General features: G+C 38.1%; 1 protein-coding gene across 3 annotated transcripts in view; it reads left to right on the forward strand.

The window, feature by feature from the left end:
* MAN1A1 (mannosidase alpha class 1A member 1) overlaps positions 1-26,413 on the forward strand; it is a 218,455-nt gene that overhangs the window by 60,015 nt on the left and 132,027 nt on the right. For all 3 annotated transcript variants that reach the window (XM_008263299.4, XM_008263300.4, NM_001195721.1), the window contains 1 exon segment: positions 15,073-15,153. In XM_008263299.4, the coding sequence (XP_008261521.1) occupies positions 15,073-15,153 (81 nt within the window).

The raw sequence follows: 26,413 nt of genomic DNA on the forward strand, positions 1-26,413 counted from the left end.
GGGCCAAGGTCCTCAATAGACATTTTTCAAAAGAGGCAATCCGGCCGGCACCGTGGCTCAACAGGCTAATCTTCTGCCTTGTGGCGCCGGCACACCGGGTTCTAGTCCCAGTCGGGGCGACGGATTCTGTCCCAGTTGCCCCTCTTCCAGGTCAGCTCTCTGCTGTGGCCCGGGAGTGCAGTGGAGGATGGCCCAAGTGCTTGGGCCCTGCAACCCATGGGAGACCAGGAGAAGCACCTGGCTTTTGCCTTCGGATCAGAGCGGTACGCTGGCCGCAGCGCGCAGGCCGCGGCTGTCATTGGAAGGTGAACCAACGGCAAAAGGAAGACCTTTCTCTCTGTCTCTCTGTCTCTCTCACTGTCCACTCTGACTGTCCAAAAAAAAAAAAGGAAATCCAAATGGCCAATAGGCACATGAAAAAATGTTTAGGATCACTAGCCATCAGGGAAATGCAAATCAACACCACAATGAGGTTTCACTTCACCCAGGTTAGAATGGCTTACATACAGAAAACTATCAACAATGGATGCTGGCAAGGATGTGGGGAAAAATGGATACTAACCCACTGTTAGTGGGAATGCAAAGTGGTTAAGCCACTATGGAAGTCAGTTTGGAGATTGCTCAGAAACCTGAATATAAATATAATAATATAAACCCTACCATACAACCCAGCCATCCCACTCCTTGGAATTTACCCAAAGGGAATTAAATTGGCAAATAAAAGAGCTGTCTGCACCTTAATGTTTATTGCAGCTCAATTCGCAATAGCTAAGACCTGAAATCAACCTAAATGTCCATCAACAGTAGACTGGATAAAGAAATTATGGTATATACTGTATAGAATATTATACAGCAGTCAAAAACAATGATAACCGGTCATTTGCAACAAAATGGAGGAATCTGGAAAAGATCATGCTGAGTGAAATAAGCCAGTCCCAAAGGGACAAATATCATATGTTCTCCCTGATCAGTGACAACTAACCGAGCACCAAAAAGGAAACCTGTTAAAGTGAAATGGACACTATGAGAAACAGTGACTTGATCAGCCCTTGTCCTGACTGTTGATGTACAACTTAATACTTTATCCCTTTTAGTATTTTTTTGTTGTTGTTTTACTCAATACTATTGGTTGAACTCTGTAATTAACATACAATTATTCTTAGGTGTTCAAATTTAACTGAAAAGTGATCTCTGTTAAATATAAGAGTGGGAATAAGAGAGGGAGGAGATGTACAATTTGGGACATGGTCAAGCTGACTTGCCACAAACGGTAGAGTTAGAAACGTGCCAGGGGATTCCAATACAATCCCATCAAGGTGGCATGTACCAATGCCATCTCACTAGTTCCAGTGATCAATTTCAGTTCACAATTGACCATACTGATAGGTCTAAGAGTCAAAGGGATCACATAAACAAGACTAGTGTCTGCTAATATTAGCTGATAGAATCAAAAAGGAGAGAATGATCCAACATGGGAAGTGAGATACACAGCAGACTCATAGAATGACAGATGCCCTAAATGGCACTCTGGCCTCAGAGTCAGCCCTTAAGGCATGTGGATCCAGCTGAAAAGCCCATGAGAGTTTCTCAGGCATGGAACGCCAAGACACTCTGAAAAAAAAAAAAAAAAAAAAGACCTAAATGAAAGATCTCTGTGAGTGAGATCCCAGCGGAAAGAACGGGCCATCAAAGAAGGAGGTACCTTTCTCTGAAGGGAGGAGAGAACTTCCTTTTTGACTATGGCCTTGTCTAAATAAGATTGGAGTTTGTGAACTCAAGAGGCTTCCATAGCCTTGGCAACTCATGACAGAGCCTAGGGTGATTACTGATGCCATAAACAAGAGTATCAATTGTTAAATCAACTAAAGGAGTCACTGTGCACTTACTCCCCATGTAAGATCTATGTCCTTAATGTGTTGTGCAATGTGAATTAATAGTGTCACTAGTACTCAAACAGTACTTTACACTTTGTGTTTCTGTGTGGGTGCAAACTGTTGAAATCTTTACTTAATATATACTAAATTGATCTTCTGTATATAAAGATAATTGAAAATGAATCTTGATGTCAATGGGATGGAAGAGGGAGCAGGATATGGGAGGGTTGCAAGTGGGAGGGAGGTTATGGGGGGAAAAAGCCACTGTAATCCAAAAGCTGTACTTTTTTTTTTCTTTTGACAGGCAGAGTTAGACAGTGAGAGAGACAGACAGAGAGAAAGGTCTTCCTTCTGCTGGTTCACCCCCCAATAGTTGCTACGGCCAGCGTGCTGCGCCGATCTGAAGGCAGGAGCCAGGTGCTTGCTCCTGGTGTCTCATGCGGGTACAGGGCCCCAACTGGGACTAGAACCCAGAGTGCTGATGCTGCAGGCAGAAGTTTAGCCTATTCAGCGGCGGCGCCAGCCTAATAACTGTACTTTTGAAATTTATATTTATTAAATAAAAGTTAAAAAAAAAAAGGACTAAGCACAAAGGCCTCTCAAGATAACAAACAAGGTATAGACTATAGCAGAAGTTGGTTGGCTGGCCTTATACCATATGTGATGTTTTTATTGCACATCAGGGACCTGTGAGAAAGCAGAAGGGATTAAGATAGGGGATCTCAGACTATATAGAAAAGAACAAGTCACTTGGCTTCTTTACTTTGTAAGATATAGGAATTGAATTATTATCAAGTGACTGTTCAGATACTGAATGGTAATGTTTTCTTATTTAATATTTTTGTTTCTAGTAAGATTATATTCAATTACACATTTTAGGACTATTAATGAGGATCCTGGAATATAGCCTTCAATATATACCATAAATATTTACTTAAAAAATTAAGGGCTGGCATTTGTTACAGTAGTAAAGACGCCACTTAAACTGCCCACGTCGCATATCAAAGTGACTGGGTTCCAGTCCCAGCTCAGTTTCTGATTCCAACTTCCTGCTATTGCATTCTCAGGCAGCCGGTGATGGCTGTCACCAACATGGGAAACATGGATTAAGTTTAAGTTCCTGGCTCTGGCCTGGCTCATGCTATTGTGAACATTTGGGTAGTGAATCAGGCTATGGAAATGTGCTTCCTCTCTCTTTCTCTCTGCCTTTAAAATTAAAAAAAAATAAATGATGTTAAAAAGAAAGAAAAGATTCCAAGCATAGGTCACAAATTTCTGTTTATTACACATTTCTTAATTTGGAGATTCTTGAAACATATTTTTTGCCAGCCTTTCTTTGGGTATTCCCATGTTTTTTCTTTTTAAAAATATCAGTTATTGGGGTCGGTGTTGTAGCATATGGGTTAAGCCTCCTCCGATTTGTGTCCTGGGTGCCCCACTTCTGATCCAGCTCCCTGCTAATGGCCTGAGAAAGCAGTGGAAGATGGCCCAAGAACTTGGGTTCCTGCACCTACTCAGGGAATTCAGATGGAGTTGCAGGTTCCTGGCTTTGTCTGGCCCAGCCTCTGCTGTTGCAGCCAATTGGGAAGGAACCAGCAGATGGAAGATCTCTATGACTTTCAGATAAATAGATAAATCTTTTTAAAAATAACCATAAATTATTAATAATATCTAAAGGTTGCCCATATTAAAAATAGTAACACATATATTTAGGAAAAATATATTGATTTACTCTAATCATTGCAGTATAAAATTCTTCAGCTTACTGTTTTCAGTTTATATTCATGCATCTTACAAGAAATTTGTTTTACATTCACCCACTTTACCTAGATATCCTAATGGTTGTTTATTGTTACTCAGTTATCAAAATAAAAAAATTTTCCACTTTATCTGAAGGAAGGAGAAGTTGACAAATTTAGGAAAAAGAGAAAGTCCTTTTTGTGATTAGTATGTAATATCATTATAGTTTAAATATGTTATACCTTGTATTTAGTACTTTTTTCTGATAAAGATTTTAATAGTATGACGGTATTTTTAAAAATTAAATGAATGCACCAAAACTTATTGCAAGGGAAAAGTAAACGGAGACGCTGTTGTTGAGCATGAGTTTATCCTGTGATAAACCCCTAGATGTGAACAGGTCTTCCAGTCAAGAATAAATTCGTTTATATGTGAAATACTCGATTTACATCACTTAAAAGTAAAAGTAAATGCTTTTTATTGGTTGATACTGTCATTAACTAAAACTTACTTTCATTTCACAAGGCACAGCAAGTTGATTCATTTTGCATACTGGGTATCACAGAGTTCAAATGGTTTCATTAACTAGCTTAAAATAAGTCACCGAGATAATGTGTTTGGAGAATGGGAGCTCGGGTTCTATAGGTGTAGCTTCATTTTCAATTAAGTTCTCTGCAGAGGCACATGGATATTGGCAGGAGACCCTGAGAGGAGAGTCCAGTGGATATGTTTTCTGATTTTATTTCAAAGTAATCCTAGGACAAAGAATCTAGAACTGACTCTTGGTTATTCAGTAGTCACTCATGCATCTGTTAATTATTCATCAGGTGCCTTCTGAGGGTTAAGTCCTTACCCTTATGGGGCTTCTAGTCTAGCAGGAAAGTGGCCCGAGTATCCTGGCTAGAGCTGGGTCATCTGAGGAAGAAAAGAAAAAGGGGAAATTTCAATTTAATGGGTACCACGTACCTGTCAGATATTATGGTAGGTGATTTTTTTTCATACTTTATTTCATTCAGTCCTTGTGACAACCATACAGGGTAAGTGGTATTTTCCATATTTTTACAGGTGAAGGAGGAATGAATTAACCTACCCAAAATTATGTAGCATATAAGAGCTGTGATTTGAACAAAGTCTGCCTAACTCATTGACCCTGTTTCTTATTGAATAGGAAATACAAAAAGTTGAGAAATGTTGAAATAACCAGAAAATTTGAGTCCTTTAAAGTTGAGCACATAATCTTAATAGCACACTATTTAGAATGTGCCATTCAATAGGCATTTGTAAATGTTTGTTAAATGAATGAGATGTTAACTCTCTTGTTCTGCTTCCTGACAGACTATGCTAGATTCGGGTGGAAGATAACTTGACTAGGGAACAAGGGGAGCTGTATTGTACCATTTTTTAAATTTTTGTTTTTTATTTACTTGACCGCGGGGGTGGAGGGAGAGACAAACCAAAACCAGGAGCTTGGAACTCTATCTGGGTCTCCCATGTGGGTAGCAGGGACCCAGCTGCTGGAGCCATCACCTCTGCCTAGCTGAGTGCACACTAGCAGGAAGCTGAAATTGGGAATGGAGCCTGTATTCAAACCCAGGGATTCTGACACACATGCTGGTGTGTGCCCCCACCAGCATCTTAACCTCTAGACCCCTCACCTGTGTCATATTTCTGTATAGTTAGAAATGATCTGGAGTTCTAGTGTAGGTGATCTCCCTGCGTATTGTCACCTAACAGATCTGTGGTGGCTCCTGATGTAGGAAAATCATTAACATAAGGACAAATGAATAAGACTTTCCTATTCAGGAATTTCTAAATTCAGTTGTGAGCTTCCTGTTCTTTACTCGCACTTTAAAAAAAATTGAATAACTAGATCCTCACATGAGAAATATTGAAAACTATCTTCAGTAACAAATTTTGTAGCATATGTACAACTTTTCTCCAGATAAAAATTTCTTACATAAAATTTCTGTAAAAGCCAAAGCTATATTAAAATTATCCTTAAAAAGCATCTTTATACACTAAGGTAAAGTGCTTATCTCAGAATGAGAAGTAAAGCTTTGAGAATGAGAGAGTCATGACTAGTTCATTCCAGACAGTAACTAGCCATACATGGACACTGTGATCTTTGGCAGGCATCTGGCTTGTGCTTTTGATTGTAATGAACAACATGTTTTAGAAAGTGGAAGAACTGGTGGCAAGGGTGACTTTATTTTTTTAAACTTAAAGATTCAGAATGTTAGTGCATCCAACTGAAATGTTGCCCTACCTTTCAAGAAAGAAAACTTTAGGGCCGTATGTCAGAAGGATGTAAACTGACTTGAAGAAGCAACGTTGGATCTTCCCAAATGAGTACTTGGCTTGGATCCAGTGTTCCATGCCATAGAGCAGGAAAGAAGTGATGTTTGTCTTAGTGCTTCTCCTGAAAAAAGGCCTGTTTGAGAGCAGCGTTACCTCCCAGTGGGTGCAAATAATTTAGTTAATTATTCCATTGAATACAGTTATTTACTATATTCCATCTGAATGCTAAGGGGTACCTGCCAAGAGTGATGATTTGTTTTCTTGCTTTACTAGGATACTGAGCTGTTTTCCCCGACAATAATTAGCAGTGGTTTAGGCAGCTACTTGAAAGCCTTTCTGGACCTCATGGTTAAACGAACAGTTAACACAGAGAAGATGAGTATTTACCTATCTTTGTGGTCCAGAGGACTTGCATTTTTTTAACAATCTATAAAAATTTATCATGTCATTTAAGTATGAAACTAAAACCTACTTTGAACTTACTGTTATACTGACATACACTGTGAAATGTTGCAGTTTAATCTGTTGAAAGGACTTATGCTTAAACTTAATTCTCTCTTTTTAAATTTGTTATATAAGGTGAACAAATTTCATGTATTTCATATAAGCAGATTTAAGGGCATAATGATACTTCCCACCCTATCTCCTCCTTCCTTTCTTATTTTTCTTTTAATTGTTACAATGACATACATTAAGTTTATTTTCTAATCATAAGCTTAATCTTCCACTAAATAATTCAACAAGTAGTAAGAAGAAAATCCACTCTTCCTTAAGAGTATAGACAAGAGCTATAAACAATAACAAAATCTCAAAATGTCAATTTTACTCATACATTACTTTTTTATGCTCTGCATAATACCACAAATCAAGGAAATCATATTTGTCTTATGTGGACTGGCTTACTACACTAATCATAATTGTTTCCAGTTCCATCCATTTTGTTACAAAAGACAGGATTTTGTTCTTTTTTTCACCGAGTAGTATTCCATGGTATATACATACCACAATTTCTTTATCCAGTCATCAGCTGATGGACATCTAGTTTAATTCCAATGTATTAATACAACACATACTTTAAAATAACATTTATAAGAAATAGGCTTTCCTAAGTACCATTTATGAATATTTAGATTCGGCATACATTGATAAATAAATGTGTATGCTACCCTAAATTTGAGGTGACTTCAAAATGTTTGTGGAAGAATAGAATTAAAATGGAAAAATATAAAATATAAGCTTTATTTTTCAGCATAAATTCCATCAAGTTCAAGGCACTTAAAAGCACTGATATCAGCCATTCGGTCCTTCTAAAAGAACTGAGGATCCAAGAATACTAAGCAGATGTTATTCTTCCTTGGCCCTCTGGAATACCACCAAGTGAAGTGCTTGAGCTCTCCAAAAAAAGTGTTGCCAGGACCTTTACTCTTCACTGCGTTTGCTTCGACTATACCACTTCCACCTCTTGCAGCCATTGTTTTGTTTGTGCTTTGTCTTCAGCATCATACTGAAGAAGCCATGTTTCATCTACAGTTAGAATTCTTGGAAGGAATGTTTCAGGATCTTGATCCCATTTGTTTCAAATTTCCACTAAAAGCCCTATTGTTGTCTATAGCTGACGTGAGCACAACAGTTTTGCCACCCATCATGCGTAGTCTGCTCCACTTTAATTTTTCAGTCAGAATTATGTAAGCTGAACCTTTCGAGATGTCTGTGTTGTCTGTTGTTTTTGCTATTAATGATCAGTAATTTTCAGTTAGGTCACAGAGTTAATTTTTTCCTCACAAATTAATGTGGATGATCTAATGCAAGCTTCATCTTCAACATTGTCTTTTTTTTTTTTTTTTGAGAGGTAGAGTTACAGTGAGAGGGAGAGACAGAGAGAAAGATCTTCCTTCCGTTGGTTCACTCCCCAAATGGCCGCAACGGCTGAAGCCAGGAGCCAGGTGCTTCTTCCTGGTCTTCCATGCGGGTGCAGGGTCCCAAGCACTTGGGCCATCTTCTACTGCTTTTCCAGGCCACAGCAGAGAGCTGGATTGGAAGAGGAGCAGCCGGGACTAGAACTGGCGCCCATATGGGATGCTGGCTCTGCAGGCGGAGGATTAACCTACTGCGCCACAGCACCGGCCCCAGCATTGTCTTCTTAAGAAGAGTCGTCATTTGTAAATTTGATCTCTTTGAGGGCATTAGCATTACCTCTATAAATTTCTCATAAAGCATGAGTGATTTCACCATTTTTCCACCTAAGCTTCACCATAAGTTTCATGTTCATTCTTACTTCAATTTCAGCAGAATTCATGTCACTCTGATAGGGCCTTTTTTCAAACTGATGTCTTTGCCTTCCTAAGACTTAAAACTAGATCCTGCTCAGGCATGTTAGGATGAATTTATTTTAGTGCAGAATAATTTGAAATTCATGCATTTTCTATGAACTGTTTGAAGATTTCATGTATAGATATGGCCTATAGACAGTCACTGGTATTTAATCACTGACTTTGAAAAGTCTCATGTTTCCAAATGATTCTTCGTAAGCACAGTTACCATATATACATAGTTGTGGAGCAGTTGCTGTTAAACACAGATTGTACTGTAGAGGGGCACTGTTATCACAGCTTGCTTGTTTCTCATGTGTGACAGTAGCTTGAGGACCTCAGCATTATGGTTCATTGATTAAAAAGCTGACAGGGAATTTTGAGGAATAGCTAGCAAAGGAGCAATGTCTTTCAAGGATCAAAGAGTTGCCCTTAAAAAAAAAAGGAAAACTATTATATTTTGAATATACCCTGAAAATCAAATACTGTAGAATTTAAGCATTTTCCCCCAGAAGACTTTTATTTAAGGTATACAAACTTCATGCATGTCATAAATACATCTTCTGAGAGGTTGTTTTCCAAGAGATCATTTTCAGCTTAATGTAATCAGTCTGATCTGTGATGCTCTGTGGATTCATAAGAAGACAATTAAGAAGGAGAATTCTTGTTTCATTATGAATAACTAGCATAAGGTTTAAAGATCATAAGAAGCAGCTCTTCTCCCTCTTAGGGGAAGCTTGTGTCTGTGTAGTTCCTTAGGCAAAAGGAAGTGTGGTTGAAATTGCTCCCAATCCTAAATTTGTTGCTTTCATGGACAAGTCTCTTATTTCACTTGCTATGATCTATTAAGTAGATCATTTTGTAGATAATTTTAGTGAATGAATTGCTAGTTTTAGAAAGCATTCTAAGAATTTTTTTGAATTGCTTAAAATAATACATTGTCAGTGGCAAGAAGTTGATCACACAGGCATTCTTTGGAAATAGATTTTAAAGTGTTCACTTTCTCTACTGCTCAGACAGGATTAGCGTCTTCATGCGCATGAGTTCATGTTATGTTGATGTGAACTGCAGGACAGGGACAATCAACATATAAATTAGACTCTTTTGTGTGTATTATCCATCTTTATCACTTTCAGCCCATAATTATGTGTATGCGCATCTCATAATTGTGTGTGTGTGTGTAGTCAGATAAAAGAAATCTCTTAAAAAGGAATACCCTTATGGTGAATTATGAGTTTTAGACACCCAAGGGCCGGCGCTGTGGCTCAACAGGCTAATCCTCCGCCTAGCGGCGCCGACACACCAGGTTCTAGTCCCGGTTGGGGTGCCGGATTCTGTCCCGGTTGCCCCTCTTCCAGGCCAGCTCTGCTGTGGCCAGGGAGTGCAGTGGAGGATGGCCCAAGTGCTTGGACCCTGCACCCCATGGGAGACCAGGATAAGTACCTGGCTTCTGCCATCAGATCAGCACGGTGCGCCGGTCGCAGCACGCCGGCCGCGGCATCCATTGGAGGGTGAACCAACGGCAAAGGAAGACCTTTCTCTGTCTCTCTCTCACTGTCCACTCTGCCTGTCAAAAAAAAAAAAAAAAAAGACACCCAAGATAAAAATAGAGATTAATACTGGAGCATAAACTTTTCACGATTTATAATATCTCCTGTTTTAAAAAGATTGTACATATTTTCTGATAAATTTAGTAATATTATACATTTTATTAAATCTATAAATGAATCTAGTTAAGTATGTTCTTTGATTCAATGGCCATTACTAGAAGAAAGTCAAAACCAAAGAGCAGTTTCTGCACTACAGATTTTAAGTGTAATCTTTTAGCCAAAAGTTTCCAACCTCTTCTCACTCATCACTAATAAGTACATAAAATTTAAACAAAAGATTAGGTCTACTTCTCAAATTGGCAGTTTACATCAAACTACATATTAAAAGCCACAGAATACATAGAGCAGGAATGCAATTTTACTTAAGGATTTAAGGAGGAACCTAATTTTAAAACAAGCACAGATGAAGTAGACAGCAAAGGTCACACTACTTGTTAGGGTGTATCTCACAAGTTTTAGTGTTACAGGCTGTTTTGTACACTTACTATCCTTTCATTGCCTCAACTCTTTTTCTGTCATAAGACAAAACCATTAAGAGAACTTGAAACATTTTAAGACATTGCATGATTTTTCATAGGAGGAATGTTCATGAAAACAGCTTTGAACTCTCAGATTGTAGATAATCTCTTTTGAAAAGCCAGGATTCATATGAAGTATATCAAGCCCAAAATGAAGTTCCTCAGGCTACTGTATTTTTTTTTTAAAGATTTTATTTATTTATTTGAGAGCCAGAGTTACAGACAGAGAGAGGGAGAGACAGAGAGAAAGGTCTTCCTTCCGTTGGTTCACTCCCCAGTGGCCGCAACTGCCAGAGCTGTGCCGATCTGAAGCCAGGAGCCAGGTGCCTCCTCCCAGTCTCCCATGTGGATGCAGGGGCCCAAGGACTTGGGCCATCCTCCATTGCTTTCCCAGGCCACAGCAGAGAGCTGGACTGGAAGTGGAGCAGCCGGGACTAGAACTGGCGCCCTTATGGGATGCTGGCGCTGCAGGCGGAGGATTAACCTACTGAGACACAGAGCCGACCCCAGGGTACTATATTTTAAAAGAGGATTTCTAGCCATTGAGAAATATGACCCCCTATGAGCTTAAGGGAAGATGAATATTATGATTGTAAACTTTCTCATTTTCTAATAACTTTGTGGAAGGTACCACTTGTTTTTTTTATCTTGAGCTACTGCATGGTGGTAATGGTAACAGCTATCTGTTGAACAGTAATGTGCACAGTGCTTTACATTCAGGAACCCATTGTGCCTTGTAAGGGAGGGATTGTATTTGTTAGCAAATGATGAAACCAAGGGACTGAGAGGAAAAATGAGTTACATGAGTTCTCGTTCTCAAGTAGCTTCCAGACTAGCCTTCAATCCCAGGTCTTTCTGGCTCCATGCCAGTATTTTTATCTGTTATCCCACAATACCCAACCAATCTGTTATGGTAGAAATATTTTTGTCTTCTTAGTCCTTATCATCTAAGAGTCTGTAAAGAGTGACCTAAAGTGTCCAAATTTTAAACTTCTGGGCTTAAAATATAGCAAACATAGAACATTGAAAAAGCTCTGAAATTTCTAAATTTTAAATTTGAAAAAAGGAAGGAGAAAGAATTATAAGGTGGAATTCAAATGTAAGTCTGATTTTTCATACAGAGGAAGATGAAGATGGTGACTTTTGAGAACTACTGATGAAGAAGTGACATTCCTGAGAAGGATTTGTCAAAACAAGGACACAGCATTCACTGGGGATTGCATACATTCACTACAAGGAATGCTTGCTAGTTGGGCAGACTCACCAGACTGTTCCATCCATGAAATTCAAGAGTCATAACAGCTGACCTTGAGCATAGCACCTTGCAAGGTCATCTCTCAATAACTTACAGAACAAGATAAATAGAATTTTGATTCTCATATACTATTTATTGGGGGATCAATAACTATATCCAATAAGTGATTGATGTCTAGCTGAAGATATATTTCTGGTTGGATTTGACATTGCTCAGTCTTCTACCTTGAATAATTCCTATCAGATATCTCTATGAAGGTCCTGATTCAGAATTTTCCAAGGAGGAGGGGGAAATGCATATGAAATAAGCACATAACCAGAATAATATAATATAAAATCATTTTACCGTGCATCAATACGTGGAAATATAAAGAACTACTCTAAGATTAAAAACTGAAAAACAAAAGCAGAAATTGAGATGAATATGATTTGAGAGTTTAAAATCATTAGATTTTTATTGTTAGACATTACTCTTAGACATAAGAAGTAATAGTAGTGCAAACAAGCTAAATTAATGGATTCTCTTCCCATTCCCTCATCAATGATTGTATAGATTTTTAAAGCTTTTACCAGTATTTATATCATATTCCTTCAGTGACAGGCCTTGAAGATAAATTATACATATACATAGTGCTTTTAATTAAAGTATATTAGGTCCATGTTACAAATTATGAAATACAATTAAACTCACCAGTCTAATTTTATGATGCTTTTGCCTAATTTTAAACTAGTAATTCTCTCCTGTTTTTGTAATCTTTTTTGCAGGATTTATTTTTAACTTAAGCAATTACTTAGGTTTGTTATTTCCTTATTACCTTTCTAGAGAGGTAATAAAATGAATATATGTATTATATATATGTATATATATATATCTCCTTTTTTGCTCTGGAAATATTTTGTCTCCCTAAATGTAGACTCAGTGAGTTTGAATGCCTTCATTGCTGTGTCTATAGCACCCAGGATATGGCCTGGAACTTACTGTTGTTACTGAATAAATGTTTGTTAAAGGAAATGATAATTTAGACTAAGTTTGTCTCCCAGGGACTGACTCTATATGTCACAATTTGCTGTTATCTCTCATGATTATCAGTTAATGGTTTGATGTTAGGTAAAATGATTGTTAACAATTACTGAGTAAGCTCAATAAGCATTAAAAGAAGCTAACTAAACTTGAAGTGTATCTTATATCTATTGTAGGCTAACTATGCTAAATTATACAGAATGAAGACAGATCCACTTAGCATTAAGTATTACAAAATAATAAAAGTATTGACAATAGTTACTAATTATATGTCACAATTATGTGGTCATTAATAAAGAGATTTGTGGGGCCAGCATTGTGGCACAGCAGATTAAACCCTTGCTTGCTACTCTGGCTTCCCATATCAGAGCCACTGGTTTAAATCCGGCTGCTCCGCTTCCAATCCACCTTCCTGCTAATGTACCTGGGAAGGCAGTGGAAGATGGCCCTAGTGCTTAGGCCTTGCCACCCATGTAGGAGACCCAGGTAGAATTTTGGACTCCTGTTTCAGCCTAGCCCATCCATGAATATTGTGACTATTTGGGGAATGAACCAGCAGATGAACAATCTCTCTGTCTCTCCCTCTCTGTCACTGTGCCTTTCAAGTGATTTTTTTAAATGCATGAGAGAGAGATTTTGTTGGATTCCCTTTTACAGCTTTTGAAGTTTTGTATCATATGTTTTTCAACTTCATATTTTATTTACTTTTATTGAGATGATGTGTTTTGATTCATATTATACTCAAAGGCTCAATGGTTCCCTTAAATAGAGTTCAAGCAGTAAAAAATAAAAAAGACCACAGTCCAGCTACAAAATAGGGAAGGGCTATAAACAATAGTAAAATGAAAAAATGTTCAACTTCACCCACAAAAATTTTAAAATAGTCATAAAAATCAGTAAAATATAATTCCTATCAATTTGTTTCACAAAGATTCAGAACAGTTTGACAAAGCATGCATTTGCAGCAAAACTGATACACACAGGCATTTCTTTTCTGTTTTGTTTTTAATTTTAGCTCACACATTTCAAGGAGAACATGCATCGTTTCTCTTTCTATGCCCGACTTATTTCACTAAACATGATGTCTTCCAGTCCCAACCATTTTGCAGCAAATGATAGAATGTTATTCTTTTTATAGCTGAATAATATTCCTGTGTGTGTGTGTGTGTGTGTGAAGTAATTCTTAAAAAGTAGACAGATTTGGTGCACTATCACATGTGATATTATAAGAGTAAATGTAGCACAGCGCTAAACAAAGAATCTGAATTCTCAATTTCAAATCCTGATTCTACTGCTGAGTTATCTGACCTTCAGAAAGTTAGATTAACCAGCATGAGTCTCAATTTCTCCATCTATAAAATCAGCATAAGAATAGGAATTGATTCATAGGGTGATATCAGAATTTAAAGGCAAAATCAATGTAAAGAGATTAGCACAGAGGCCGGTGCCCCGGCTCACTAGGCTAATCCTCCGACTTGCGGCGCCAGCACACTGGATTCTAGTCCCTGACGGGGCACCGGATTCCATCCCGGTTGCCCCTCTTCCAGGCCAGCTCTCTGCTGTGGCCCAGGAGTGCAGTGGAGGTTGGCCCAAGTGCTTGGGCCCTGCACCCCATGGGAGACCAGGAGAAGCACCTGGCTCCTGGCTTTGGATCAGCGCGGTACGCCGGCTGCAGCGCGGTGGCCATTGGAGGGTGAACCAATGGCAAAGGAAGACCTTTCTCTCTGTCTCTCTCTCTCTCCCTGTCCACTCTGCCTGTAAAAAAAAATAAAATAAAAAAAGATTAGCACAGCATCAGCTAGTTCTGATATAAATAAGAAGCCTTTTGGCATGGTAGAGCATGCATCATTATTATCATTTCCTTTATGCACAAATAAAATGTTCTGTCAATGAAGTATGGCCATCCAAAGCCACAGGCAGAAGGTGGGAGCAGCACTAGGGGCCAAGTGCCCCAATTTCAGATCCTGTTTACTTTCTATCTATGATGCTACCTTAACATGACATGAAAGTTTTGCTTGACTCATGTTGAAGTATCAGCCACACTATAATCTGCATGGCTGCCCTTCCGGGAAGAAAAAAAAAAAAAGAGACTAATGAATAAATACAGGGATAATGTAGTCTAGGAAAATAAAAAAAGCCCCAGCCTTACTGCAGCTGCACACATAGAGCCAACCAAGTCTTATATCTGCTTTCCACTAAAGAAAAGAACTTTATTTTATGAATATTTTTATAATTTTGATCTTAAGGGTCAAATGTATTTTTATCTACTTAAATACATTTTTATACCATTAAAAGCTGGGCTTCCCCCTCCCCCAGTTTGTAAACCTCTCTGGGCAAGGATTTGATATTTGAACAAAATGTCAGTGTGTATTGCGGTTTATCATGATGGTGATAACCATCTGGATTGTGTTCTATCATGTTTGAATCTCCTCTATTTTGTGTCCATAGAATGCCGAAATTTCCGTCTTTGAAGTAAATATACGCTTTGTTGGTGGATTACTCTCAGCCTACTATTTGTCTGGAGAAGAGGTAAGATGGAAAGTATATATAAATGTGAAATACAAAGTGTCTTCTATTATCATTTTTGTAAAATATCCCTTTCTGATATATATTTAGGAGAAATTCATTTTACTGTTGTATTTTAATGAAGTTATGGTTTACATTGAATTTCTTATAATGTATGATAAATGACCACGATGGGGGAAGTTTGGCAGAAGTATTGTTGGGAAATGTTAGGCAATGACTTTGTTATTATGTGTGTTGTGATTACAGCTACAAGTTACATATACCTATGGACAAGTTAAAGAGATTTAGTCAAGTGGCAGGTTTAGGGATGAATTTTTCTCTTAAAATTCTTTTAACGTTGGTATAATATTAGCTTAATAAAATCTTGTTAAAATGAAGAATACATAGCAAAGAAACTATAAAACCTACAGTGTTTTGGAAGTTGAGGGGTGAGTGAGACACTCAGATTCCTAGTGAATAATCCTGTAGTCCAGTATAAAGTACTTTGGTGACTTTCCAAGGTCTAGGCTTAATTAATTATCTGCTGTTTACAGCAAAACAGGAATTTTTAACTTTGCTGCCTTTTATTGATAGATTAAGAAAGCATTTTTGTATTATGTTCATAAAGGGCATGAGTGCTATTTTCCTGAAAGGTTTTGGACAACTTTATGAATAATGTTAAGCATCCACTGGGAGTTGTTGGAATGGACCTCACTTTTAATGTGGACAGTGTTAAAAGCTGACATCAAGGAAAAACAGTCACGTATTTCAATTGCATGACAATCAGATTTGTGTTAGCCTCAGCATTCTAGCTGGGGAAAAAGTGGCTCTTACCCAGGGTAGTATTTCACGTGTTTCTGTGCTCTTTCAAACAGATTTAAGCAGAGTAATAAATATTTAATGAGAAAAGTTCCTTGCCATTGTTCCTGTCCCTCAAGTACTTTTCTAACCATAGCAAAACAATCCTCTGAGTCTTATATTTTCTTTCTCTCTAGATTTTTGTTCCATAGTAGATCTTTTTAAAGTTAATATACATGGCTTCTGTATTCCTCTGTTTCTATCCTAAGAGTCACATTCTATCATCATGAATTCAGTCACCTTCCCAGCCAGGGTAATGAGACCCTCTGGTATGTTATGCCTCTTCCTCTCTTTTCCCAGTCCCAAATCACTTCATTTGTCCAATTGCTTTAGAATGTTTTAAACATTAAGCCAAGGGATCCACGTTTTTTAAAAGTCATACTTAAAATTAACTAGTGTTATTATAGTTCACGTGTTTCTGTTTTTGGAGTACTTGTCTTTGAATAACCAGTGCCTGAATGTTTTCATTGATTTTAACATAGTAAATTGGTTTTAACTTTCTCCATAATTTTTGTGTAGATGGGACAGTTTGGAGAGAATCAGTACTGTATCCTTCTGTGTCTGGGCTTAATTAAGATAACAGAGCATACAAGAGAAGCAAAAATCCATCTCTCCTAAATATGCATTATGTTTAATTTGAATAGTTTTTCATTCACTAGCAATATTTTAGTAAAAAGTGAAAAATTTATACAATCTGAAGAGAAACCAGATTATACAATATTTTAAATCTATGTACATATCCATGTGTTTATATATGTATGCTTTTTGATATATATTCATGTAATTATATAATACATAAGTATTATAGATTGTAGATATAATTTGCCTAAGACCTTATTAACATTTTTAAAAAATCTATATTTAGCTAATTTTAATAAACAAGGAAGAACAAAGAACTTTTCCATGGCAAATAACTATTCTTTTAGTATGTTTCCTCTGTCCTTTTCACCATGTAGCCATTGTTTTATTATACCTAGACCTTCTAAATTTTAATTTTAATTAATTAATTAATTAATTTTTGACAGAGTTAGGCAGTGAGAGAGAAAGAGACAGAGAGAAAGCTCTTCCTTCCATTGGTTCACCCCCAAATGCTACGGCCGGCGCACGTGCCCGATCCGAAGCCAGGAGACAGGTGCTTCCTCCTGGTCTCCCATGGGGTGCAGGTCCCAAGCACGTGGGCCATCCTCCACTGCACTCCCGGGCCACAGCAGAGAGCCGGACTGGAAGAGGAGCAACCGGGACAGAATCCGGTGCCCCAACCGGGACTAGAACCCGGGGTGCTGGCACTGCAGGCGGAGGATTAGAAAAGTGAGCCGTGGCACCAGCCCTATTTTAATTTTTATGATAAAAGGTTATTTTCATTTTTATATGCTTTTTTACATGTCTATATAATACATTTTAATTTTATTTCATGAAGCTTCATCTTCTTAGCATATGTTTTCTTGAGCATTACCTAGATTTTAAACAATTTGGTTATCTTTAATATTTCCATATTTTGAATAATAGAATCATTCAATACATATTCTCTAAAGTGGAGTTGCCAGGTGAGAATTGATAAGTACTGATTGTTTTAAGTTAATCTCCTATTTTTGTCTCCTAGTTTACCTTGCCACTGACAGTTGCCTTTCATTTGACTAAGGCACTCAGGATAATTGTCAGGCTTATGGTCAGGAGACATTATTTTGCCTAAGGTCTCTGAGTGAGCTGTTTGTCTCCACATCAAGATGAAAAAAATGATCAATCATTTAAAGAAGGAACACTAGCATGCCCAAATTACAAATTTTATAAGTTGGTTTCAGATAATTGGTAAAGTCTAATACCACACACTTCTATTATGTAGGTCAAAGGATTTACTAATGTAGTCTAGGAAAATTCATCTTCTTAAAGGGACTACCAGACCATCATAATTTGACATTCTGATGTCACCACCAAGGTTTAGGAGTATTTTGAGAACATTTTGTGAATCACCATTAGAAGTATGTGGAGTGGATGTTGTGACACAGGGGTTAGTTAAACCTCCACTTAGAATGCTTGCATCCCATCTCAAAGTGCCTGTTTCAAATCCCAGCCACCCTCACTTCCAATCCACCTTACTCTTTTGGTACCTTGGAGGCAGCAAATGATGACCAACTCCTTGGGTCTCAGCCACCCACATGGGAGACCTAGATGGAGTTCCTGGCTCCTGGCTTCAGCTTGGCCCAGCCCTGGTTGTTGCAGGCATTTAGAGAGTGAACTAGTGGATAAAATATTCTCTGTCTCTCTCCCTCTCTGCCTTTCAGATAAATAAATCAATCTTCTTTAAAAAAAGAAGTATATGAACTCATATTGATGAAACTTTTAAGTGTGTATTGCATAAAAGCAAGAGAGAAAACAGTGCCGATTTGTATTACATGCTTCAGGAAAGCTGCACATAGAACTGCTTGATTGCCACAATAGCCAGAGTGCCAGTGGAACGCTAACCTAGCAGAAGAACAATAGAAACACTCACTAGCTGTAGTAAACTTGGATTACAAGCAGATATTAAGAAGGTAACACATCCTATCCTTCCTCAGTTAAAATATTTGTAGTACCATAAAAAACAAGCAACCTTCAACATTTTTCAAAGTCTATATAAGAAACCAGTAGTTACAAACACATAGGAGACATGATTAATACTAAACTGAGATGATCAATATTAATATATTTAAAAGATAGCATTGCTCCATAGTAAGCACAGGAGAACTGAAGTCCTTATGGGGGACAGTAAATATAGCAACATCTAGAATAACACCACCCGTTTCCTTTGATATGGCAGGATAAATCTGTATTTGCATAGGTGCTAAAAATAAGCTTGGGAAGAGCCACATCCTATATTCTTTTTTGGAAATTCACAATGCCCAGAAAAAGAAACTAATTTCATTTTTATTTATCCTTGTGTTTCCTACTTAACTATAACCTACTCTGGTTTTTTGTTTTGTTTTGTTTTTTAAGTAGCATCTATTTACACCAAGTTAGAATTTTTGTCTTCCCAGAGCAAATTTTGGAAATTGCCATTCTAAGTAGAATAAGAGTAACCAAAGAAAAAGCATGCTGGACATTGACTAATACAAAACATAAATAAGTAAAATAAACTTAAGACATTGTAAGAGGTGATAATACACATAGGGAAGAGCATTAAGAGTATCCTATGTAATATTATTTGTGTTATAAACCAGTAGCTTTATTGAGCAGCATTTAAAAGGAAAGAGTAATGCCGTAGAAGCAGAGGTGGCTCAGGAACAACCAGGAACAAGTCTCAGTAGACATAGGGGATGTCAGTAGCTTGATTATCACCCTGGGACATCCTAGAATTAGTCAACAATTTCTTCTACCTATGTCTTACTCTGCCTGACACAAAATCTCTGGAGAAAGACTGGCAAAATTTCAGTTATGTGCAGCCACAGGGGAAATAGAAGAAAGGATCCAATAGAAGTCTTCTACAGGGTTTGAAATCAGTACCCCATGAAGGCTGGGTATAAGGAAATATATAATTCCTGAAATAAGGCCCTGTGAGAAGAGTGGGGAGAGATTTCTGAGAGCCGAATGTCAGCTCTGAGTCTACTATGTGAATATTATGGGTGTCAAAGGAAATAGAAAATCTTTATAGAAACTGATCATTTAATTAAATACCTGAAAAAACTTTACCTGATTTGAAAAGGTACTTTATTTTGTAAATGAAGAAACTACATTTAGAATTACTAGAGTATTTAAACTTCAAATGATGCATTCCGCTAATGTAAATCTTCAACATGAAAAACACAGACCAATTCCTGGAACCCAAATTAATCAACATGCTTCCCACATCTTCCCTCTTCAGTCAGTTCCCCACTTTGACACGAGGACAACATAGAATCACATCACACAATCTTCTTGCAAACCTTCCCTGGGACCTATGTTCTTTCTTGATTGTCCTACAAAGACTAAATAATTTGGCCTCAACCTGTCTTTCATCGTTTCATCCATCACCTTCATCACACATCTTCCCATTTAACTATGAGAGGACCCTACCACCAATAAAACCCCCAGAACATATCGATGTGCTTTTTATATCCACATCTTACCTAGAATGGCTGTCACTCTGCTTGTTCTACCTCTACATCTTAGATTGCTCCTCCATCGGCCATCCCTGCCCCCAACACTGCCCACCGTCCTCTGGGCGTTGAGCCCTTCCTTTCCTGCATTCTCTGTGCTGCTGTTATAGCACTATTTATGAGTCTGTGAGTTGTCTTAGCACCTCACTGCCTTTCCCCAGTTAATTTCTACAGCTCAGAAATCAGATTAAACTCCCACAGCCTCTGTATCTCCTTGACGAGCACTGTATGCCTGGCAGTAAAAAGCATTTAGTAAATGTTGGTTGACTATACTTTCATTAGGTTATCTGTGACCTTCTTGTTAAAACCACAACAGAAAAATTTCACAATGACTTTCAAAGTAGTATCTGTACATTGATGACACAAATAAGCAACTGACCTGGAAGTCTTGGCATTGGACATGGGAGAAAGAGAATCTAGCATAAGATGAGTAAAAACGTCCATGATCTCCAGCCCTGGTGTAAACCCCCTTTGTCCCTACCCCAGTCCCACCTCCAGCTCTCCAATGCCAGAAAAGCATCTTTCTGTTTGTCTTTTCTATGCAGGCTGGTTCTCTCAAAGGGAAAGTTTTGAAAAACCAGTGATATAGAACTCATATCTAAATTAAGTCATTACCAGATATAGCAGGTCATTTATTAGGGACCTTTTAAATATAATTGACATTGTCAGGGCATTTTTTGAAATTATAAAACTAGCTGGGAAATTATTAAAAGTAAGTATAAAACAAATTCTACAGAATATTTTCTTTAATTTGAGAAAACTGTTCATCTAAAACTTAGTAAACCATTTAGTGAAACATTTATGCTAATTTCTTAGAAACAAACAGCTTTAATCATATTTATCAAATGATATTGATTGTTTATGTTTTGTACTAATGTGCTTGGCCTTCTGATTTCATAGACATTTAGATTGATCCCTATGCGTACTTTAATTATTAATTTATTATTTGGCATTAATTATTGAAATTTATGAAAAGAAAGGAATATGATATACTTATTAGTTAGCATTTTCATTAAAAAGGTTTAGTAAAGCATATTAATTTTCCTTATTTATAACTATGGTTGATGAGTTACCACAGTCATACTTTGAATATTTTTTGATTTATAAATTTAATTTTGTCTCTAAAAGGAATATATCTGTATACAAAATTGATTCTAAAAGACATACATTTTTTTCCAAAATAAATGAATACTCTTTTTATCCTGCAGTAAAATGTAATATCAAACCTCCTCCCTAATTTAGGTTTATTATATGTGCCTTCCGATGTTTAAACCTCTCCCCTTATTTGTAATTGTTTTCAAAACCCTAGAAGTTTTATCAACTGTAAGACTATTGTCTCAGAAACTCATGAAAGCATTTCTATTTGCTACCAGCTCCAATTCTTCAACTATATACTGATGTATAAATAATAGAAGCTGGCCTAGCCTTGGATCTGATTTCTGAGTGAGTGATTAACAACTAAAGGAAAAGAGGATTAAGAAAATTCTTTAAAGAAATATTTTCATCCTTTTTGGTTTAGCACAGTTCTCACACGTAGTACCAAACTACAAATTTAGATCAGTGACAATAACAAGGTACTTCAAAAAAAGTGTGTGGAAAATAGAAATAAAATATAAGTTGATTTGAGTGCAGAAAATTTTTTTAAATCATATATGCAAGTAGTTTTCAAATAATTTGATGGAAAATACATATTATGATAAAACTGTGCATGGATTATAATTTTTGCACCAAAATAAGCCTTTTAATTGTATTTTTCCACAAACTTTCTGAAGTTGTGATTCAGTAACAACCTCAGAATTTGAGTGTATTGAATAAGTCTGCTCTGTGAGAGTGCTGCTTCTCATCATTCCTCCCTTGTGAGCCCAGACTGAGAACAGCAGCCCAGCCGTCTGGGTCATTTCCAGTAGCCATGAGTGAGAGGAAGGATCAGCAAAAGAGAACTTGACATCTCTGAAAGGATACACATTACTTCTGTTCTTATCTCATTGACTGGAGCAAGTCACATGACCCCTATACTTTGAAGGGTTAAGGAGAAGGTGCAGTGTTAACACCATGTGCCTGGATAATGTGGTGAACTGCCACAATGGCTAGTGATTGGGTTATACTATATAACTATCCTGATAACAGTAGCAAAAAGTAAGAATCAGTGAAAAGACAGGTTCCTTGTCAAGGGTCCCCAACAGGAACCAGTGAGCCCTGCTGAATAAGCCTCCCACACGTTAGTGAGAAATATGGAGATAACTGATTTTGGATAGGAATACACACCTTCACTAAATTTTCAAATAAAAGTTTATTCCTCTAGCACCTGATAAAAAGCTCTGCAAGAAACATCCTCTACTCTGTAGGCTTCTCCCGCGGAGGTTCTCAGTAGGGCTGAGTGAAGAGCTCTGTCACCCCCACTGTATTTGTCTGGAGCGGGGCTAGTCACTGCTCTGTGGCAGCCCCTGCTGTGGTGGCCAGACTCTGAGGACCTGGTGCTTTTCCTTCTGCCACTTTCTCTGTGGGTAAGTGTTCCCCCTCATGAGTCACTGCTGTTTTACAAAAGCCTACTGAAAGAGATGAGGTGGTAGACTCACATTTCGATTTGTTTTGAATCATTTCATAACTCACAGTAACTGTTGAAACCAATCAAATGAATCATATTGACATGAATTTCTGATACTAGGTTTGGGCCTATTTCCAGCAGAAGTAGTTTCGCAAATCAGGTCTTTTGATGGGTTGTATCCCCACCTTGTAACTGAATGTCATCTGAAATTTTTTTCTTCCCCCAAAATTGTGCTTAAAAATCCCAGAACCACCAGCCTCTTCGGGTTTTTCCCTCTTGTGGAAGCCCCTCTGGCTGGACGTCTCTGACTCTAATAAACTTTGTTTTAAATCTTAAAAAAAAAAAAAAAATGTGGTTTTTGTCTAGGGGTATTCTTAAATATTTTCCCTTGAAATTGGAATACCTTTTAGAGGCGTGTCATGAGGTCATTATATGAGGAGTTTAAAATTTAATCTGGGTAGCAGAAATGCCTCAGAATTGTGATAATTACCATCTGGTAAGCTCATTCATTAAGTGAATCAGCAGGTGTTCCCTGAGAACCTGCTTTGAAGTGTGCATTTTTGTGCCTCAGAAACAACAATGAACAAGAGAAACACAATCCCAGTGATAAATACTCATGCAAATCTCAACTTCATAACCCTGTAGAGTTGGAGCAGATGTTTTTATCTACATTTTACTGAGAAGAAACAGAATTAAATAATTTGCCCAACGTCCTGCAGAGTACAGACCTGGGATTTTTTTTTTATTTTTTTGACAGGCAGAGTGGACAGGGAGAGAGAGAGAGACACACAGAGAGAAAGGTCTTCCTTTTGCCATTGGTTCACCCTCCAATGGCCGCCGCAGCCAGCACACCGCGCTGATCCGATGGCAGGAGCCAGGTACTTCTCCTGGTCTCCCATGGGGTGCAGGGCCCAAGTACTTGGGCCATCCTCCACTGCCTTCCCGGGCCACAGCAGAGAGCTGGCCTGGAAGAGGGGCAACTGGGACAGAATCCGGCGCCCCAACCGGTACTAGAACTCAGTGTGCTGGCGCCGCAAGGTGGAGGATTAGCCTAGTGAGCCGCGGTGCCAGCTCAGAGCTGGGCGTCTAACTTGGGCAGTCTGGCTCCAGGATGCTGAGTAGCAGTTAGTTAGTAGGGATACCAAGTCCAGAAGAACCATATCAGCCCTAAGCCTGCACTCACAAGTCATCAATAACTAAATGAGTACTGAGGAAACATACAGGAATGGGGTTGCCCAGGGCACTGCAGGCTGATGAGACTAGAGGGCCTTGACACGTAGGCATTGGTGAGAAGCAGAAACTGGAAAAGGAGATTGAGAACGGGGAAGGGGTGTCAGATAAATAAGAAGAAAACCAGGAGAAAGTGATATTACAGAAGCCACAAAAAATAAGATTTTATAAAATGAAATACTCTAATGTGTCAAATATTGGTCCTAGGACAAGTCGCATAAAGACCATATCAGTATGGAAGTGCCAGATGACAGTATGGAAGGTACTTTTAGTAGAGGAGAAGGTAGAATCCTGGTTGTTTCTGACTCAAGAGGAGACAATGGGAATGAAGGAGGATTAGTTTAGATCTGTAAGCGGATAGAGGAGACTGGGATTCGGGGGACAGATGGCCTTAGGGAGGAGGAGGTCTTTCTTACATTGCAGTATGAGAAAGTTGGGAAGAAAGTATCAATAATGCAATAGTAATTTTCTCCTATCTTTGCCATCAAATCTATCCCATGGTCCTTCTTAGCTGCATGAAGACATACAAGGCAAGGATATTTGCGGAGATTCGGGAAGAAGACAGACATTTGAGATGAGTGTGTAGTTAAAAATTGTCATTCAGGAAGAGTTGACTAAAGAAACATGGCAGTTTCTGGAGGGTATCTTAAGTGGTGAATTTATGCTGCCTTTAGTCTTCCCAGGTGTATGACATTTCTTTTAACAGCTGGGCTCAGCTCTTCAGCTACAAGTATGAAGAAGACAGTGAGTTAGTTTTAGTTGAGTTTTTGGCAGCCAGCTGACACAGACATTAAAAAAAGCACAGAAGGGTCGGTGCTGTGGCATAATAGACTAACTCTCCACCTACAGTGCTGGTATCCCATGTGAGCTCTGGTCACAGTCCAGGCTGTTCTTCTTCTGATCCAGCTCCCTGCTGATGCATCTGAGAGAGCCGTGAAAGATGGCCAAAGTGTTTGGACAACTGCATTCACGTGGGAGATCTGAAAGAAGCTCCTGGCTCCTGGCTCCTGGCTTTGGAATGGCCCAGCTCTGGCCATTGTGCCATTTGGGAAGTGAACGAGTGGATGGAAGACCTTTCTCTCTGTAACTCTGCCTCTCAAATAGATAAATAAAATCTTTTTAAAAAATAAATAAAAATTTAAAAAATTAAAAGGCATGGATTTTAAGGCATTTAGGCAAGGTTTTTTGAAGTTGGGGAGTGTAAATAGTATCAGGAAAAGGGAGTGAGTGGTGATTAGAGAGTAAACGGACTAAATAACCTGAAGTTTAGTTTAAGTAGAAGAGTAAGGGTAGCAGTAATTTAGTAGTGGCAGGAAGCTCTGGAATTAGAGCTATAAACAGATGTATGAATCAGAGGAGTTTTTTTATTTTTCAGTGGAGCATTTTTAAATGTCATAATCCAGGATAGCATATAAGACTAAGTGACTGAAGGGGGATTTTGCCACAATCTATCTGCAGGGATGACTATGCAATATATTTTTTAAAAAGATCTATTCATTCATTTGAAAGGCAGAGTTACAGAGAGGCAGAGGCAGAGAGGGAGAATCTTCTGTTCGCTGGTTCACTCCCCCAAATGGCAGCAACGGCTGGAGCAGCACCGATCTAAAGCCAGGAGCCAAGAGCTTCTTGTGGTTCTCCCACATGGGTGCAGGGGCACAAGAACTTGAACCATTTTCCACTGCTTTCCCTGGCCAGAGCAGAGAGCTGGCTCAGAATTGGAGCAGCCGGCGCCCATTTGGGATGACTGCACTGTAGGCAGCAGTTTTACCCACTATGCCACAGTGCTGGCCCCTCTGCAGTATATTTTAATTGCACCTACTCCCCATGTAGGATCTCTGTCCTTAATGTGTTGTACTATGCAAATTAACGGTAAAACTACTACTCAAACAGTACTCTATACTTTGTGTGTCTGTGTGGGTGCAGTCTGTTGAAATCTTTACTTAGTATATATTAAGTTGATCTTGTGTATATAAAGATAATTGAAAATGAATCTTGATGAAGAATGGGATGGGAAAGGGAGTGGGAGATGGGATGGTTGCGGGTGGGAGGGAGGTTATAGGGGGAAAAGCCACTGTAATCCAAAAGTTGTACTTTGGAAATTTATATTTATTAAATAAAAGGTTAAAAAAAAGAAAGAAAAATAAACTTTAGAAGAAATTTAAAAAAGTATAATATAATTTTTTTCTTTAGAAAAATCCAGCAGGCATTGATGAACTTAGTTTTGAAATTGCTAAGATATAAATACTGTTTATATAAAATTCATAAATGTATGAAAATACATACTGAGCAAAGTGGCTGCTAAAACAAAAAGCAGAGAAAAATATTAACACAGAAGGAATTTAAATACACGATTGTTGGGCATACATTGCAGACTCTGAAGCCTTAACAAGTTAGTACATATAAATGCAGTTGAAAGTATAAACAAAATGCATATCAGCTAATTAGTTGGATTTAATGTAGCTATACCAATGCAGAACTGTTTCTTTGAAACTAACTGGTAGAATTTGTCTACATGGATACATATAGTAAATTTGGTCTTGGT

The sequence above is a fragment of the Oryctolagus cuniculus genome, chromosome 5 (genome assembly GCF_964237555.1).
Source record: "Oryctolagus cuniculus chromosome 5, mOryCun1.1, whole genome shotgun sequence".
Classification (NCBI taxonomy): Eukaryota; Metazoa; Chordata; class Mammalia; order Lagomorpha; family Leporidae; genus Oryctolagus; species Oryctolagus cuniculus.